The sequence below is a fragment of the Quercus robur genome, chromosome 9 (genome assembly GCF_932294415.1).
Source record: "Quercus robur chromosome 9, dhQueRobu3.1, whole genome shotgun sequence".
In the NCBI taxonomy this organism is placed as follows: Eukaryota; Viridiplantae; Streptophyta; class Magnoliopsida; order Fagales; family Fagaceae; genus Quercus; species Quercus robur.
The window spans coordinates 42,546,370-42,560,669 of NC_065542.1; the positions used below are offsets into that span (position 1 = coordinate 42,546,370).

General features: G+C 36.5%; 1 protein-coding gene across 1 annotated transcript; it reads right to left on the minus strand.

Moving 5' to 3' along the window:
* Positions 1–4,077: 4,077 nt before the first annotated feature.
* On the minus strand, positions 4,078–10,782 carry LOC126698490 (protein CHROMATIN REMODELING 8). The gene is made up of 8 exons (XM_050395757.1): positions 10,643–10,782; positions 9,961–10,117; positions 9,173–9,730; positions 8,586–8,997; positions 7,471–8,344; positions 6,559–7,168; positions 5,771–6,274; positions 4,078–5,372 (listed from the first exon to the last, which is right to left on the minus strand). Exons 2-8 carry the CDS (start codon positions 10,048–10,050, stop codon positions 4,698–4,700), a joined length of 3,723 nt encoding a protein of 1,240 aa, XP_050251714.1. The 5' UTR covers positions 10,051–10,117; positions 10,643–10,782; the 3' UTR covers positions 4,078–4,697.
* Positions 10,783–14,300: the final 3,518 nt, after the last annotated feature.

The following is a 14,300-nucleotide window of genomic DNA, read 5'->3' on the forward strand; positions in this document are numbered from 1 at the left end:
TGGCTTACCGTGGTTTGCCACAGGCCCAAGGTGAGCTGCTGTTGCAGTGTCGTTGTGTGTGTGTGTGTGTGTGTGTGTGTGTGTGTGTGTGTGTGTGTTTTTTAAATAATAACCCAAACGACGACGTTTTAGTAAAAAATTTAAAATGGATACACACCTAAATGACGCCATATCCAAGATCTGAAACTACTCTGTTTGTATCGATTCAGTTCGGCTCTAACTCGGTGCGTGCTTTGCGTCTCCGATGTCCTCACCGCACTGACATCAAAGCTCCGTTCGCGTTCCAATCGCCGGCGTTGGCTCCATCGGTCGGTGCTAGTGGTGGTGCAGGATGGTTGGTGCCGGTCGGTCTTGTCGGCTCCAGTGATGGTTTGTACACTCCTAATAACACCCATAAATCCATTACCTGAGGCTTCGCTATGAGGACCGATCTAGGCTTCACACCTGAGGCTTCGCCGTGGGGACCATCACAACAACATAGCCAACAAAACCACTAATCTGGGCTTCACAACACCCACAAATCCATAACCCACCACCCTAAACCGATCCTTCGCAACCAGCACCACCACCGGTCTAAGGTTTCACAGCAGCATAACACACCCATAAATCCATAACCCACTAATCCAAACCGACCCACCACCCCAAACCGATCCTTCTCCTCCATTGATCATAAAACTCCATGGTCGAGCTTGAGGACTTGATTTAGGCCAAGCCCCATTTCAAAACATTCAATCAGCTGGGAGAGTTTATCAAAAAAAAAAAGAATCGGCTAGGAGAGAAAGATCAAAAAGAGGGAGAATGAGAATTGGCAAAGAAAGAGTGAGAAGAATGAAAATAACTTTTTTAATTTAATAATTTTATTTTATTAGAATGTAAGTTTATTTTTTATTTTTCTTACGTGACTTTTTTATTTATTAATATGCTTATGTGGAATTTTTTAAATGGCAAATAAGTTTTTTAAAATATTATTTTAATAACACGTTAGCTTAATGTTAGCCACCCATGCAGTTTGTCTGCCACGTAAGACTTTTCTGTTAGGGGGTTGACGATAGGGACCAAAATAGAATTGATTTTCTTTTTTTAGGAACTATATTAGTAGCAAAATTAATTTAGGGACCAAAACGGGAATCGGCCCAAAATGTAGGGACCAAAAGTGTATTTTTGCCTTTATCTTAATTAGACCGTACATGAATAGCCCATGATCCATGTAACCTGTGGTTAGCCAAATGCAAGACCTTAATTTGATGCCTGAGGTGGCAAGCGAATAAAGGACTCGAGTTAGGCACTTGAGTAGCGACTAGACTAAGATTTGTACAGTGTATTGAGTTAAGATATACGCTCTTACTTATGAGAACTCCACCGTAGCATGCATTTCATACTACATGTGCTTGCTCCACCAAAAGTGGAGGTGAGAGAATAAATCCCTGCTTCTTCACCATGTGAGTCCCATGGGTCTTTTATTAAGATCCTACTTATGCCCTTGTTACTTTTGACTATGTCATGAAGCTGAGGTTTTGAAGTCTACTACTTTGGCATGTTACCTATGGCCATATTGGATTTGGTCTAAAGGGACATTGCTAGGAAAATGATTGGACCAAATTTAAAGGACATGAATGCAAAGGGAAGACTATTTTGTAACACATCCTTATATTTGTACTCACTGTCAACAGGTTATAATGCTTATGGTAGCGAAATAATCATGAGTACATTTGGATAGTTATGATGGATCAAGCATAAGTCTGAGTATTAAACTCAAGAGGGGTTAGAGATGCTTGATTCAATGTGTCAACATATGTCTAGGGCATAACGAGATACTTTAGGGATGTTGTTATGCTAGTCTTTGTATAAGATTTAGTATAGTGCTCCCAAATATGTTTTTCAGATGTGCTCGACAGTCGCACAACCCATTTGCCACTATGAACGCACTGAGAAACACTTTGAGAGATGGATAATAGGGCCATACTATAGTGGCTGAGTGAGAGATGAAAGAAAATGAAAAGAATATGGAAGGACACCCAAAGTGGGCATGTCCCTCTATATACCTCAGGATAATTGTAACATCCAAGAGTTATGGAGTAATGATTTGAACCGTTACTCTACCCCATTAAGCCCACTATCCCACTCAATATTAGTGGAGCGGTATGAATATAAACACTAGGGGTGGTACCTATTGTACAGAGAACGAATTCTACATTTCTCTCATAGTGTTTATAGAGTGTTGTGAAGCTCTTAGGTTGTGGATTATATTTGCATCACTCTAGTAGTGTGCAACACCATCTGAGAAACGTTTTTGGTTCGTGAGTTATACAAACTGGAATTTAGAACATGTTTGAATAGCTGGTCTACATTGAGGCTGGCTCTAGACAACGTAGAACAATCTCAAAACTCGTATGTGATCGTCAGTTTAGGCCAAGAAAGGTATGCCAAAAAACCGATTGTTTATATTCCGTTGCAAAGTCTCTATTTCTTACATATACCAACATATGGCATATGGAAGACCGGGCAAACAGTACCATTTCGCTAATCTCACTATATGTTTTGACAACCATATACATTATCTACATCTAAAGGAGAAAAAAAAAAAGAAGCAGCATTTCTTGAACAATTATCAGACAGTGACGCGGTAGTGAAATTGCAAAACAACAAAAAGGTAATATCAAGCATATGCTGGGAATTAAAAAAAAAAAAAAAAAATATATATATATATATATATATAATAAATAAACTAAACAAAAAATAGACAAAGTTAGAGAGAACAAAGACTCGAGTAGGATAGCTGATATACATGGCCTCCATTGGCCTTTTGATGGTCATCCATAGATGATTTGAAGGGATTGAGCTGGATGGATCCGTCATTTGTGGTTGAAAAGATTGTAAGTTTCAAGGATGCAAGAGAGTTGTAAAAGAAAAACAAAGGTTTTCTTCTTGAATGATTTTGCCCAGGATTGTTTTTTGGATTTAGATGTTTTAGAGAAGAATGGTGGGAGTGATTTGTGTTGATGAAATTTCAAGTTTGAACAATCTTAGGAGGCTTAATCCATCTTTTAGTGGTTTTAAAAAAGTAAGTTAGTGGATTGATGGGGTGACAACATCTTAAATCATTAATTTTAAATGAGAGGTGAGGATTTAAAATTTTTTTAAAAAAATCTAACTAGCAGAGTATCCTAAAAACTCTTGAATATTTGAATCTCAATCACCATTGAACACCTTTTCCCCACTTCCACCACACGTGTATGCGGGTCAGTGTAAAATGATTAAGGAAAGAAGGCTCACTTCAAAACGATTAGCATCGTTCAAACGATTAGCACAGTTCAATGATTAAACAGCACCCAATTTTCTGGTTAAAGCTTACTTTATGGATTAAAATTTATGACCTGGGTTTTGCAGGAGTTGAGATGTTTTAACAAAACTCTTGCTTCTGGGTCGCATAAAGTGAAAATTTACTGTGCCTTAGTAGATTACCTCCTTCGTGTCCCTGAACCACAAAAGTAGATAAATTATCAAACAGGAAGTACTTGAGCCTACATGGCTTGGCATAACCATCAATGTAAATTCCCCTGGACAAAGGAAGGAGGCTTAAAATACCAAAAATAGTTGCATGAAGCAAATGATGGTGGCTGTTATTGTCCGCCCATTCCCATATTAGGAAAGGTAAGTAAATTATAAAAATGGATACATGTATTTGCTCAAATGGAAGTTTGCGTGGAGAGATTTTGGACAGAAAAGAAGCTTAATTAAATACATTGTATATCCCTTAATGTAACAGGAAATAATGAACTGTGCCTGCACTATTTTTCTCAGAAATCACTGAATCAACAAAAATGCAGTGTTGCATCTTTTGATAACACCAACAGCAATTTTCTTCATAAGGAGAGAAGTTTGAGAAGCGGCGAGCTTCAACTCCCAATTCGCCTGACAATGACCACCCAGTGTGATCATGTTCCTCCCTATAGCATGGTTGAAGGAGTTTATCAACTAAAGAAGCCTCTATAAGTTCCATCTACCCAGATACACATTGATCTTGATTGGAAAATGCTACAGCAACTCCAAAAGGTAACAGTAAAGACTCAGATAAAGGACCAGTAAAAAGATGCTTCAATCAAATATATTAATATATACCCAAACCAATGAGCTCGTACCCAAACATCCTTCTATTGTTTATAATCTTGTCAAACAAGCAATAATTGACAACCTAAATGTCCTAATCTCTTGGAGCAAATTCTAAGGTCTATGTTCTCTCATTGTCTACCAAAAATGGGGAAAATCTCTACAATTCTGTACTCTACAGCAAAAGGGTATTCGGTGTGATCAGAGAATGCCAAACACTAGAGTGCGGCGATGATAAAGAGGACTTCTTTATCACCTTTGTCTGCCACTAAAATTTTGGAGAACAAATTTTGGTTCCAAACATGTTCAGATCTCATTTTTTCAACTCATTATGTGACGATTTATAAGACCATTCATGAGTATGTGATTAAAACTACATATGGATAGTCTTTTTAATCGCCACATCATGGGTTGAAGCAAAATAGCTTCAAACATGTTTGGAGCTAAACTTTTTCCAATTTGGGAGTAAAGTTGAGAAACAAAAAAGGATCAACTAGTAAAAACGACCTAGTCGTTATGGACATGGCTGCAGATCCTTAATAAATATTTGATGGGTCAATACAAGCCAAGCAGATTATCAGTGGTTGAGACTATTGTTGTTGATACTCTGGCTTTAGTACCCAATGTGATCCATCCGCATCCTTCTCTAGTGTTGCTATTTCCTTCAGAAGATTCTTGAACAAGGGGAGATCTTCAGTAGGTATTCTGTCTCTAAAGTGCTGAACTATGCTGGCTGAAGTGCTATTTCCATCTCTTTGCTGCATAAATGTACAGATCTGACGTATCAATACTTCAGGCTGCACTCCAGCTATTTTCTTTGATGACCTAGAAGTCCCAGCGTTGATAGATCTTGCCTGGTTACTTGAACTTGAAGCCAACCCAGACTGATGCTTGAGTCCAGCACCAACGGCTCTTTCTTGGTTACCTCGAATTTTAGCCAATAGTTCAGCTGAAGATAGTGCCTTCCCAGTAGATGCCCCAGCTGCAAACCCATTTACATTGCTGGACAATTCATTTGACGGTTTAGTAACAATTGTCAACTGAGAGTTCACAGTTGAACCGAACTTCTGGCGCACAGATGATGGTGCACCAGCAGTTCCTGATTTCCCAGTCCATGTTGGGACAGAAATACTGTCACGACTTCGGAGCATCCGTGACTGACGCAATGCTTCTGCTGCTCTTTGGGCAACTTGGGAAGCATGCTCCTCAAGCCTCATCTTCTCCTCATCGTGGGCATCCATGATTATGTCATGGTTCATGGCACTCTGTAGATGAAAAACAATACAAAGTGAGGTTACAAAAGGAACAAAAAAGCAGAGATAATTGGAGCAAAAGTGTGATATAGTATAAGCAGTTTTTTAATGCATTCTTGTAAAAAATGGTTAATACCAAAATCAAATTTGAACCAAGAAATTCCATTAAAATATATATTCTGTTGCCACACTTGAGAAGTGTGACAAAAGAGTCTAATGAAAAGGCTTCTCTTATCAAAATATACTAGCTTTTTAGCTCTCCCAAATCCAACCAGACAACAATCAGGAAGAAAAGAGAATTAAATGCCTGATTTGCATGATAATGATATCAAAGAAAGTACAACTAAACACAATAACAACACTAGCTGTGAATACAGACAATTGTAGACAAGAAGATTGATGAAACTTACATGTATCCCATTGGCATCAAAAAGACTCCTTAATATGTGTGTTTCTTCATCTACATCACCACTACTTTTTTTTTTATTAGTATCTGCATCACCACTACTTTGATCAGCTTTCTCTTTCCCCTTCCTCCTGGAAAGTGCAATCTCTGATCTGTTACCATTTTCAGCTGCAACACCATCAGCATGGTGCACAACAACTTCAGGATGTATATGGTTAGTCTGATTATCTTTCTGAGCCCCAACAACATTTACATTTTCAGAAACCTGACCAAAAATATTAGATGTTTCAGTTGACCCACTCTCTCCATTGTCATTCAGTGTGAAGAGATCCTTCATATCTCGAGATTTAAAGAACCTTCTCTGCTGTGGGTTCTTCAAAATCTTATTAGTGAGAAAATGTTTGTAAATCTGCCGGTGGTAGACCTTCTCCTCTATGGTTCCACGTGTGATCAATCTATATACTGTTACATCTCGTTTCTGACCAATGCGCCAAGCACGCTCCCTGGCCTGTTAAAGCAAAAGGTACCCTTGATTTACAGGTGTGTGTTTTCAGAATTAAGTAAAGTTTCAAAATTCATTTCAAGAATTAATTCCCATTCTGACTGAAATTAAGATATCGAACAAAATTTATGTTTACGCAGAATGAAAAGCATCACATCATATTTGTGAGATTTACCTTAAGAACTGGACAATATTTAAGATGATGGAAAATTTTATATGCAAATGAATTTTATGGAAATATATTAATTAGAAGAAAAAAAAAAGGAGGAAAGAACCAAGTGCAAAAGTACCTGCATGTCAGTTGAAGGGTTCCAGTCAGGATCATAAATGATCACCCGGTCTGCACCAGTTAGATTTGTTCCCAAACCACCAACCTTGGTTGTTAAAATGAAGATAAAGACATCATCTGTGTTATTAAATTCATCTATTAAGGCCATTCTCTGTTTTATGGGGGTAAGACCGTCCATTCTCCGGTAGCTATAGCCACCATTGATCAAATTATTTTCAAGAATATCAAGCATTTGTTGAGTTTGTGTAAAAAGAAGAACACGGTGTCCTTGTTCCTTCCAGACCTTAAGTACTTGGTCAACAACTTTCATTTTTCCACTGCGTTCAGGATTCCCATAGTCTGGATTACGGCAGGAGTGTTCCCTTTCAAGAAGATCAGGATGGTTGCAAATCTTACGCATCACATCAATTCCAGAAAGAGAATTCCTATTCCCATCTAAAATCTGTTCCACCTCAGTGCTTGCTAGAAAGGCTCTATATGCAGACCGTTGATCTGCAGTGAGGCTGCAAAAGAGGACATGTTCAGTCTTCTTTGGAAGGTGGGCATTCACGTCAGCCTTCATACGTCGGAGGAGATAAGGCATGATCAAGTCACGCAGGACCACAGCACATCTGCACATTGACAAAATTAAGACTCAGAAATTACAGAGAATTGGAAATCAAAAAGTCAAGAAACCCATGAAATAGAAAATTACAAATAATCTGATTATGAAAGTGAATAATGAGTGAGCCTTCTTCCTGCCTCCAACCCTCCCCTGATCTTTCAACAATCAAGACTCACTTGAAATAACTCAGGATGTCACAAGCCAGTTTTTTCTTTTTTCTGGAAGTCTCAAATCAGTTTGACCATACTAACAAATTTTCACAAAAAAGCTAGACCCTTAAAAAAAGTTCAGAGATATCACAGAGGTCACCTGTAAGCTGTAGATACTTGTAATGGTGAAGCATTAGCATAACCACCGACAGATATGGGAACTGCAAACTCTGCCTCAAATATGGGCAGGACACCCAGCTTCCCAGGGAACACAAAATCAAATAAAGACCACAGTTCACTCAGCTTGTTCTGAATTGGTGCACCAGTCATTATTATGCGATGAATTGTCTGTAGCTGCTTGCAAACTAGAGTGATTTCAGCATTTGGATTCCGAATTCGGTGACCTTCATCCAGAACTGCATAACCCCATTCAATATTAAGCAATTTTTCCCCTACTATGCGCAGTTGCTCATAAGTTGTAATGAGCAATCCAGATTCTGATCTCAAAACACGGTTTATTAAGGAATCCCATTTTCCATTGCTTCTACTTGAGATGTCTCCCTCGTGCTCACTGTCAAATGAACCTTCACTTTCATGATCACTATCAGATGATTTAGCTTGTTTCTTCCTATTAACAGAATCCTGAGCAGAATCATGTAGCAACTCCACATGAAACTTCGGGTACCATTTTTGTGCTTCCCTTTTCCACTGTCGCAAAAGTGTAACAGGACAGACAATGATGCTTGGTTTGTACATATTACTGAAATGCAGTGCACCAAGAAAAGATAAGACCTGGATAGTCTTACCAAGGCCCATCTCATCTCCAATAATTCCACCTGCTCTTTGGCAATGCAATTCCCATAACCACTGTACTCCCACTTTTTGATAGTCAAAAAGTTCATGAAAGATTCTTTCTGGGATTTTCAGCCCACCTTCAAGTGTTTCATAAGGAGTTTCATAATCATCTATGTCTTGAACATTATCTGACCTTTCATCTTCACAACTGGAGGTTACCACTTCTCCCCTTGCATCTTCTACAAGAAAGGTAACAAGGTTGATATGAAGATACAAAGTTCAATATAGGATAGATGAGAATGTGGACAAAAATGCATTAGAAACAAATAAAAAATTACAATTATTACTTCCCAATCCAGGTAAATCTTGTCTGATTAAAAATAATAAATAATTCCCACACAGCAGGATGCATGCTGTATCTTGGTAACTAGAAATAAGGGTCAAGGATACTCATTTATGCAGGCAAGAATATAAACATACCACTTTCTTCCAAGTGTATATCCTCACAAGAAATGAGCTTTGACCACTTCCTGTCAGGCAGAGGCCGTTTCTTTTTCTTTATCTTTTGTGAATGTTTATTCTTTTTTACCTCTCTTTCTGGGGATCGAGGATATTTCAAAGGCGTTTTTAGCCTTTGAAAAGGACGTGTGGGTGCATCAAGCTTTGGCAAAGCTTCTGGATCAAGAAGCTTGGTTGTTGGGCGAGCATGAGCAGCCTCTGACATTGACCTTACAGCCCTAGCTACACTGGCAGCAACAAGATCATCACTCCTGTCTTCTTTCTTAGGTACATTGTGCCTATTAGATGGTCCTGGTTGTTGAAGACGGCGCTCAAAGCCCTTCAGCTTATGAAAAGGAGTTAAAACTCCCTTCCGAATCAATTCATCCCTTTCCTACAATGTAAACAGTGTAAAAAATTAGTCCTCATTGTTCTTCCTTTTTTGTTAATTATTAACACTTTACATCATTAAAAATAAAAACCAAATTTCTGTTACATCCTTTTCAACCCTGCCACAAATCTCATTGAAGACTGAGCTGAGTAGAATTTTAAGGCTAAGTTAACTTTACCGTTTCAACAAAGCCTGTAGATGCTGCATCCAAAATTGCATCAAAACCAGTATCCTCCTCAAATGATACAATCTTCTTTTTCTTTTCTACAATTTTTCCTGATTTCTGGACATCTTTCAGCTTCCTCTTCCACCTTGGCTCTTCCTTGACCATATCTCGTAACACTTTATTATGTTCAACACCTTTCGATGAGCTCTCCTTACGCAAATCTGAAAGTTCATTCTCAAGTTGAACCCTAGTTTTCTCGAGGCTTCTTAGCCTATCAGCAGCCAAGGCATGCTGGAGGTCTAAGCCATTTGGCAAAACCTGACCACTATCCTCCTTATTACCTAGCCCCCCACTGTCATTACCATCACCAGCACAGTCTTCATCACTTGCAACATTCCTCGCCTGCTCAACAGTGGATGCAACGGCATCTATTTCAAATTCTACAGCCTTCAATTTATGGTAGAGCTTTGCTTTGCTGGTGGATGATGGGTCAATACTCTCTGGCTTCTCAAGAGTTTCCTCCTCAGCGCCCCCTCCACCTTCACCATTGTTCTCATCATTCCTTGTCGCCTGCCATTCAAAAATCCCAATTGTCAGACACCAAAAGTTATGATTTACTAAAAGTTCATACCAAAAATAAATAAATCCTTTTAAACCCCAAATCTCATGGAGATCAACTTTCGAATCAATCCTAATATTTCTTTAAGTACTTGCTAATGCTTTTCAAAACTAAATCAATAAATTCAAGAAAGGTGACTTTTACACATTCTACTAAAATTTGATAAACTAGAGTCTGATACCTCTGCTAATACGTCACGCTCAATATCTTCAGGGTTTGCAGACGCAATACCCAAACTATTAAGCAAAATTCTATCCTCATCTTCCTCCATCGGAATCACACCAACCGCTCCACACAAATGCCACTACGCAGCCAAAAAAAATCCGCCACCTGTGCCTCTGAAAAAAAAAAAAAAAAAAAACACCACATTTATACTTCATCAGCATTGTCATTCTCTAAGACACAACACCTAATTATCATCGCATTTTTTTGATAATTCGAAAGTTACAACAATCAGGTCATAAAGAATAACAACAGACAATGCCACTGAGCTACATGACTGTTGGGTTTTTTTTTGGTTGTTAGTTAAAAGTGTATATCATCCCTAACTTCTTTACTCACAATTCACAAATAAACATTCAGAAACACATTCAGTATATGCATTTGCACATAAAATGCCATTGCAACCAAATTTTATTGTGAAGTTTTTTTTTTCAAAATAAGAGTTTGGTTAAATTAACATTAGCGCATAATCTTAATCAGCTTCATAATAAAATCCATTCGAATACCTCAAAATCAGAACTAGGTCTGAGCTACTATAGAAGAAATTCGAAGAATTATAATGGGGGACTGAATAAATAGGGAAAAGTAATTAAGAGAAAAATTAAGCAATATGACAAAATAAATGGGTTTCATTAACGTACCAAGAAAAAAATATTCGAAAAATCTTTCAATCTGTACAAATTAGAAACCCTAGATTCGCGGCACTTGGGCGATGATTCTCTGTCGCGCGCGCTCTTTCTCTCTTTCAGTCTTTCTCCGGTGGTGTTATGACTTTCAGCATTTTATACCTTTTATTTTATTTAATTAAGAATAAATAGATAAAATAAAATAAAAATAAAAATAAAATAAAAAGGAGGAGGAAGATCTTAGAGCACAGTAGAAAATTATATCCTATCGTATTTTAACCTATTAAAAAAAATTTACTTTATCAATTATATTATATTATTTTATAATATATCTAACATTTTTATTTTAATATTCCTATTTTACTTATTAAAATAATATATATTACCCACTAAAATAATATAATATATTCTAATACAACTCTCCCTCTTTCTTTTCCCCCATCTCTCTTCCACTTTATCAATTAAAATATATTATAATTCTTACAATTGTGCTACCGTGTCATTCTAAAAATTTGTAATTTTGACATTTTACAAGTCTGGTTGCCAACACCTTTTTGTGTCTTGATGGTACTTTTCCCTTACATTTCCCATTTGCAATTGCCAATGGGAATGGTCTAACAAGTTACAAGTTGATGTTCAACGTTTTCCTCCTGTATAAACTATAAACTGTATCCTTTCCTTAAAAAAATTATAAAAAAAAATTAAATTATATCCTATACATTATATATCAATTTGATCTCTAACATTTCAATTGTGTTAATTTAGTCCCTAATCTTTCAGTATCGTGTCAATATAGTTCATGCCATTATCTTTTGGATGAAAATTAATGACATGTCTAATTGCCAAAATAAAAAAAATTAGTTTTCATTGATGTGAAAATACACTAAAAATTTATTTTTGTTGTTTGTTATGTCATCAATTTTCATCTAAAAGATAACGATATAGACTAAATTAACACGACATTGAAAGGTTAGAGACCAAATTGATACAATTGAAAGGTTAGAGACTAAATACATAGAGGCTATTTGGCACTGTTGTTTAAACAACAATTTTCGGTGTTTAAACAATAATAATACTTCTGACACGTATTTCTATAACATTCAAACACGTATTTCCACAATACTGAAAACTGAACAACAATACTTAAACACTGCTACTAAACATGCCCATAGTTTATCAAAAAAAAAAAAAACTATAAATTAATTTGAAATAATAATGTTTTAAAAATAGTTTTTGAAATTATGGATGGATCGAGTTGAGAGGTATTTGACTTTTTTTAATCTAACCCATCACAATGGTCTAACCCAACCCAACCCACATGGATCAGGTTGGACCCACGCATTGGATAATTTTTTTTATTGTGACTCACTCTTCCAAAAACTTAGACTCCTCTTTTTTAATTAGTCTAACTCAACTAGCAATTACCCAACTTAAAAACTTAACAAAAACAAAATTTAAAATAAAAAATAAAAAATAAAAAATCCCAGTTAGCCCAGTATTAGAGTACTAGCATTAGGTGTTCTAAATAGTAAATATTTAGTATTTAGAACACCAAATACCAAAAAACTATTGTGCGAGACATTTTAAATGCTATATTAAAGTAGTAAAAGTAAGTTTTGGTTTGTGAATTTTTTTTTTCTTGCAACAATTAATGCTCTTAAGAAACAATATTATTTTGTATTTTTTTGTTTTTGTTGGTAAATAATTGCATCTTGTGTATTGATCTTGGTTGATAATTCGTTAATACTATATGGATACCTATTTGAATTTTTTTTTCTTATACTTTGGCCCCCCTTAGCTTGAAATCCTAGGTCCACACTTGCATAGAACCAAACCAACTCAAATAATAACAAATTTACAACTTTATAAACTTGATTATAGGACTAAAACAACACAAATTATTTTATTAGTGCATCAAACCATATAATAATTAAATAATGAAACCATATAATATATATTTTGAAGATTAAGGTTGGCACATTGAACACAAGGGATAAGTTGACGTGGAAGGAAAATAAGGCTGGGAGTTTACGGTGAAGACAGCATATCAAGTGGCTCTTAGGCTCACCCACCCTCCCTTTGGGGAGCACTCCTCCGGTGCACAGGATCGACGCTTGTGGAAGCGATTATGGTCCCTAAATGTCCCTCCTAAGGTTTGGACATTTATGTGGAGAGCTTGCTGCAATGTTCTACCTACAAAATCAAACCTTACCCAACGGAAGGTGCAGATTGACCTTAAGTGCTCCATTTGCAGCTAGCCAAGTCCCTTCCCCACAGATGAAATATCTGCTTACACGTATACCCTGTTTTTTTTAAGTTTTGGTGCTTTTAGAGTAATCGGGCCATTGTTTCTTTGGGCCGTTTCCAGTAGTGTATAACTCTTGGAAGAGGCTTCTTTGTATTTTTCTTTTGATCAATATACTTCTATCATTTCAGTCAAAAAATATAGGTGGGTTGGGTTGAGTTAGGTAGATCTGTGAATCCACTGGCCAGCACCCAACCCAACTTGTTGTAAAAATAATTTTGGTAACTTAACCCAACCCATCATCCCCTAATTACTGACCTAACTCGCTAGGTTGAGTTGTATTGGATCAATTTTGGCAAATTGGTGGGTTGATTGCACACCCCCTAGTCATAACTTTCTATTTTCACCGTAATTATCATTCTCAAATTATGTTTTCATGCCCACAGTTTCTCAATATTTGAACAAAAAAAATGAAGATTGGGAAGCTACATAGAAAACACTTATTGCTATTGTTGTCGGAAGAGTTCCATGATTGTAAAGAACAGGTAGAATTGGATGATTGTAGCTAGTTTTGAGGTTAGCTAGGCCTCCTAAGAACAGGAAAAGAATTGAAGGAAAGAATGGAAACATAGAGAGAGTATTGAGTCATAAACTGTTTGATTGAATTCTTTGTACAAGTTGTTGCTATTCTTAGACCACTCTCTCAACTCTTCCCTCTGTAACTAACTAATCACAGCTGTCACTAACCAACTTAACTAACTCCTATCACCTATCAATGTAACTAACTCCAACAGAATCCTATTGTAGCAACTATCACACTATGGTAGCAACTATTAGAGTAAACAAGGTAATTATAGAAAGTACATGTACAATGATTGCGGTAATCCTAACAACGATTCCATCTAACACTCATGGCACTGTTATTGATGCCTCTCATCCTTGTAGTGCCTTAATTTTTGATTGCAGGTCACTCCTCCAACATTTTGAGGAAGCTTTCATCAACCATACCCACTACAAAATGAATCATTGCGCAAATCTTTTGGACAAGGAAGGAAACTCTTTTAATGATCCACTTGTATTACATTCTTATCATCCTTCCTACATTTTGTATAAGCTCTTAGTTGATGCTTGAGGTATTATTTACCCTAGACATTGCAATCTTTAATTTTATTTAATAAAGTTCTATTTCACCTAAAAATAATAATAATAAATTTGAGATAATGGCTTGCCACTGGCAGGGCTTAGATTGTGAGAATATTTGTGTTGCTAATTTGTTTTGTGGGTTGTGGCCTTGTGGGTTTAATTCCATATTGCTTAAAACTTAAAATATAAATATAGAGGTATGGTTTTCTCATTTTCTCAACCAAAAAAAAAAAAAAAAGTATGGTTTTCTCTTCAGGCATACGTTGCTTATATTTGATTACTGTT

What these genes read in the sequence shown, in the direction of transcription:
- LOC126698490 (XM_050395757.1), bottom strand. Translation starts at nt 10,050, where the DNA reads ATGGAGGAAGATGAGGATAGAATTTTGCTTAATAGTTTGGGTATTGCG. An exon ending in TATACACTTGGAAGAAAGTG is followed by an intron (nt 8,345 to 8,585) that starts GTATGTTTATAT and finishes CCTTTCTTGTAG; the next exon opens with AAGATGCAAGGGGAGAAGTG. An exon ending in CAAGTATCTACAGCTTACAG is followed by an intron (nt 7,169 to 7,470) that starts GTGACCTCTGTG and finishes GTCAATGTGCAG; the next exon opens with ATGTGCTGTGGTCCTGCGTG.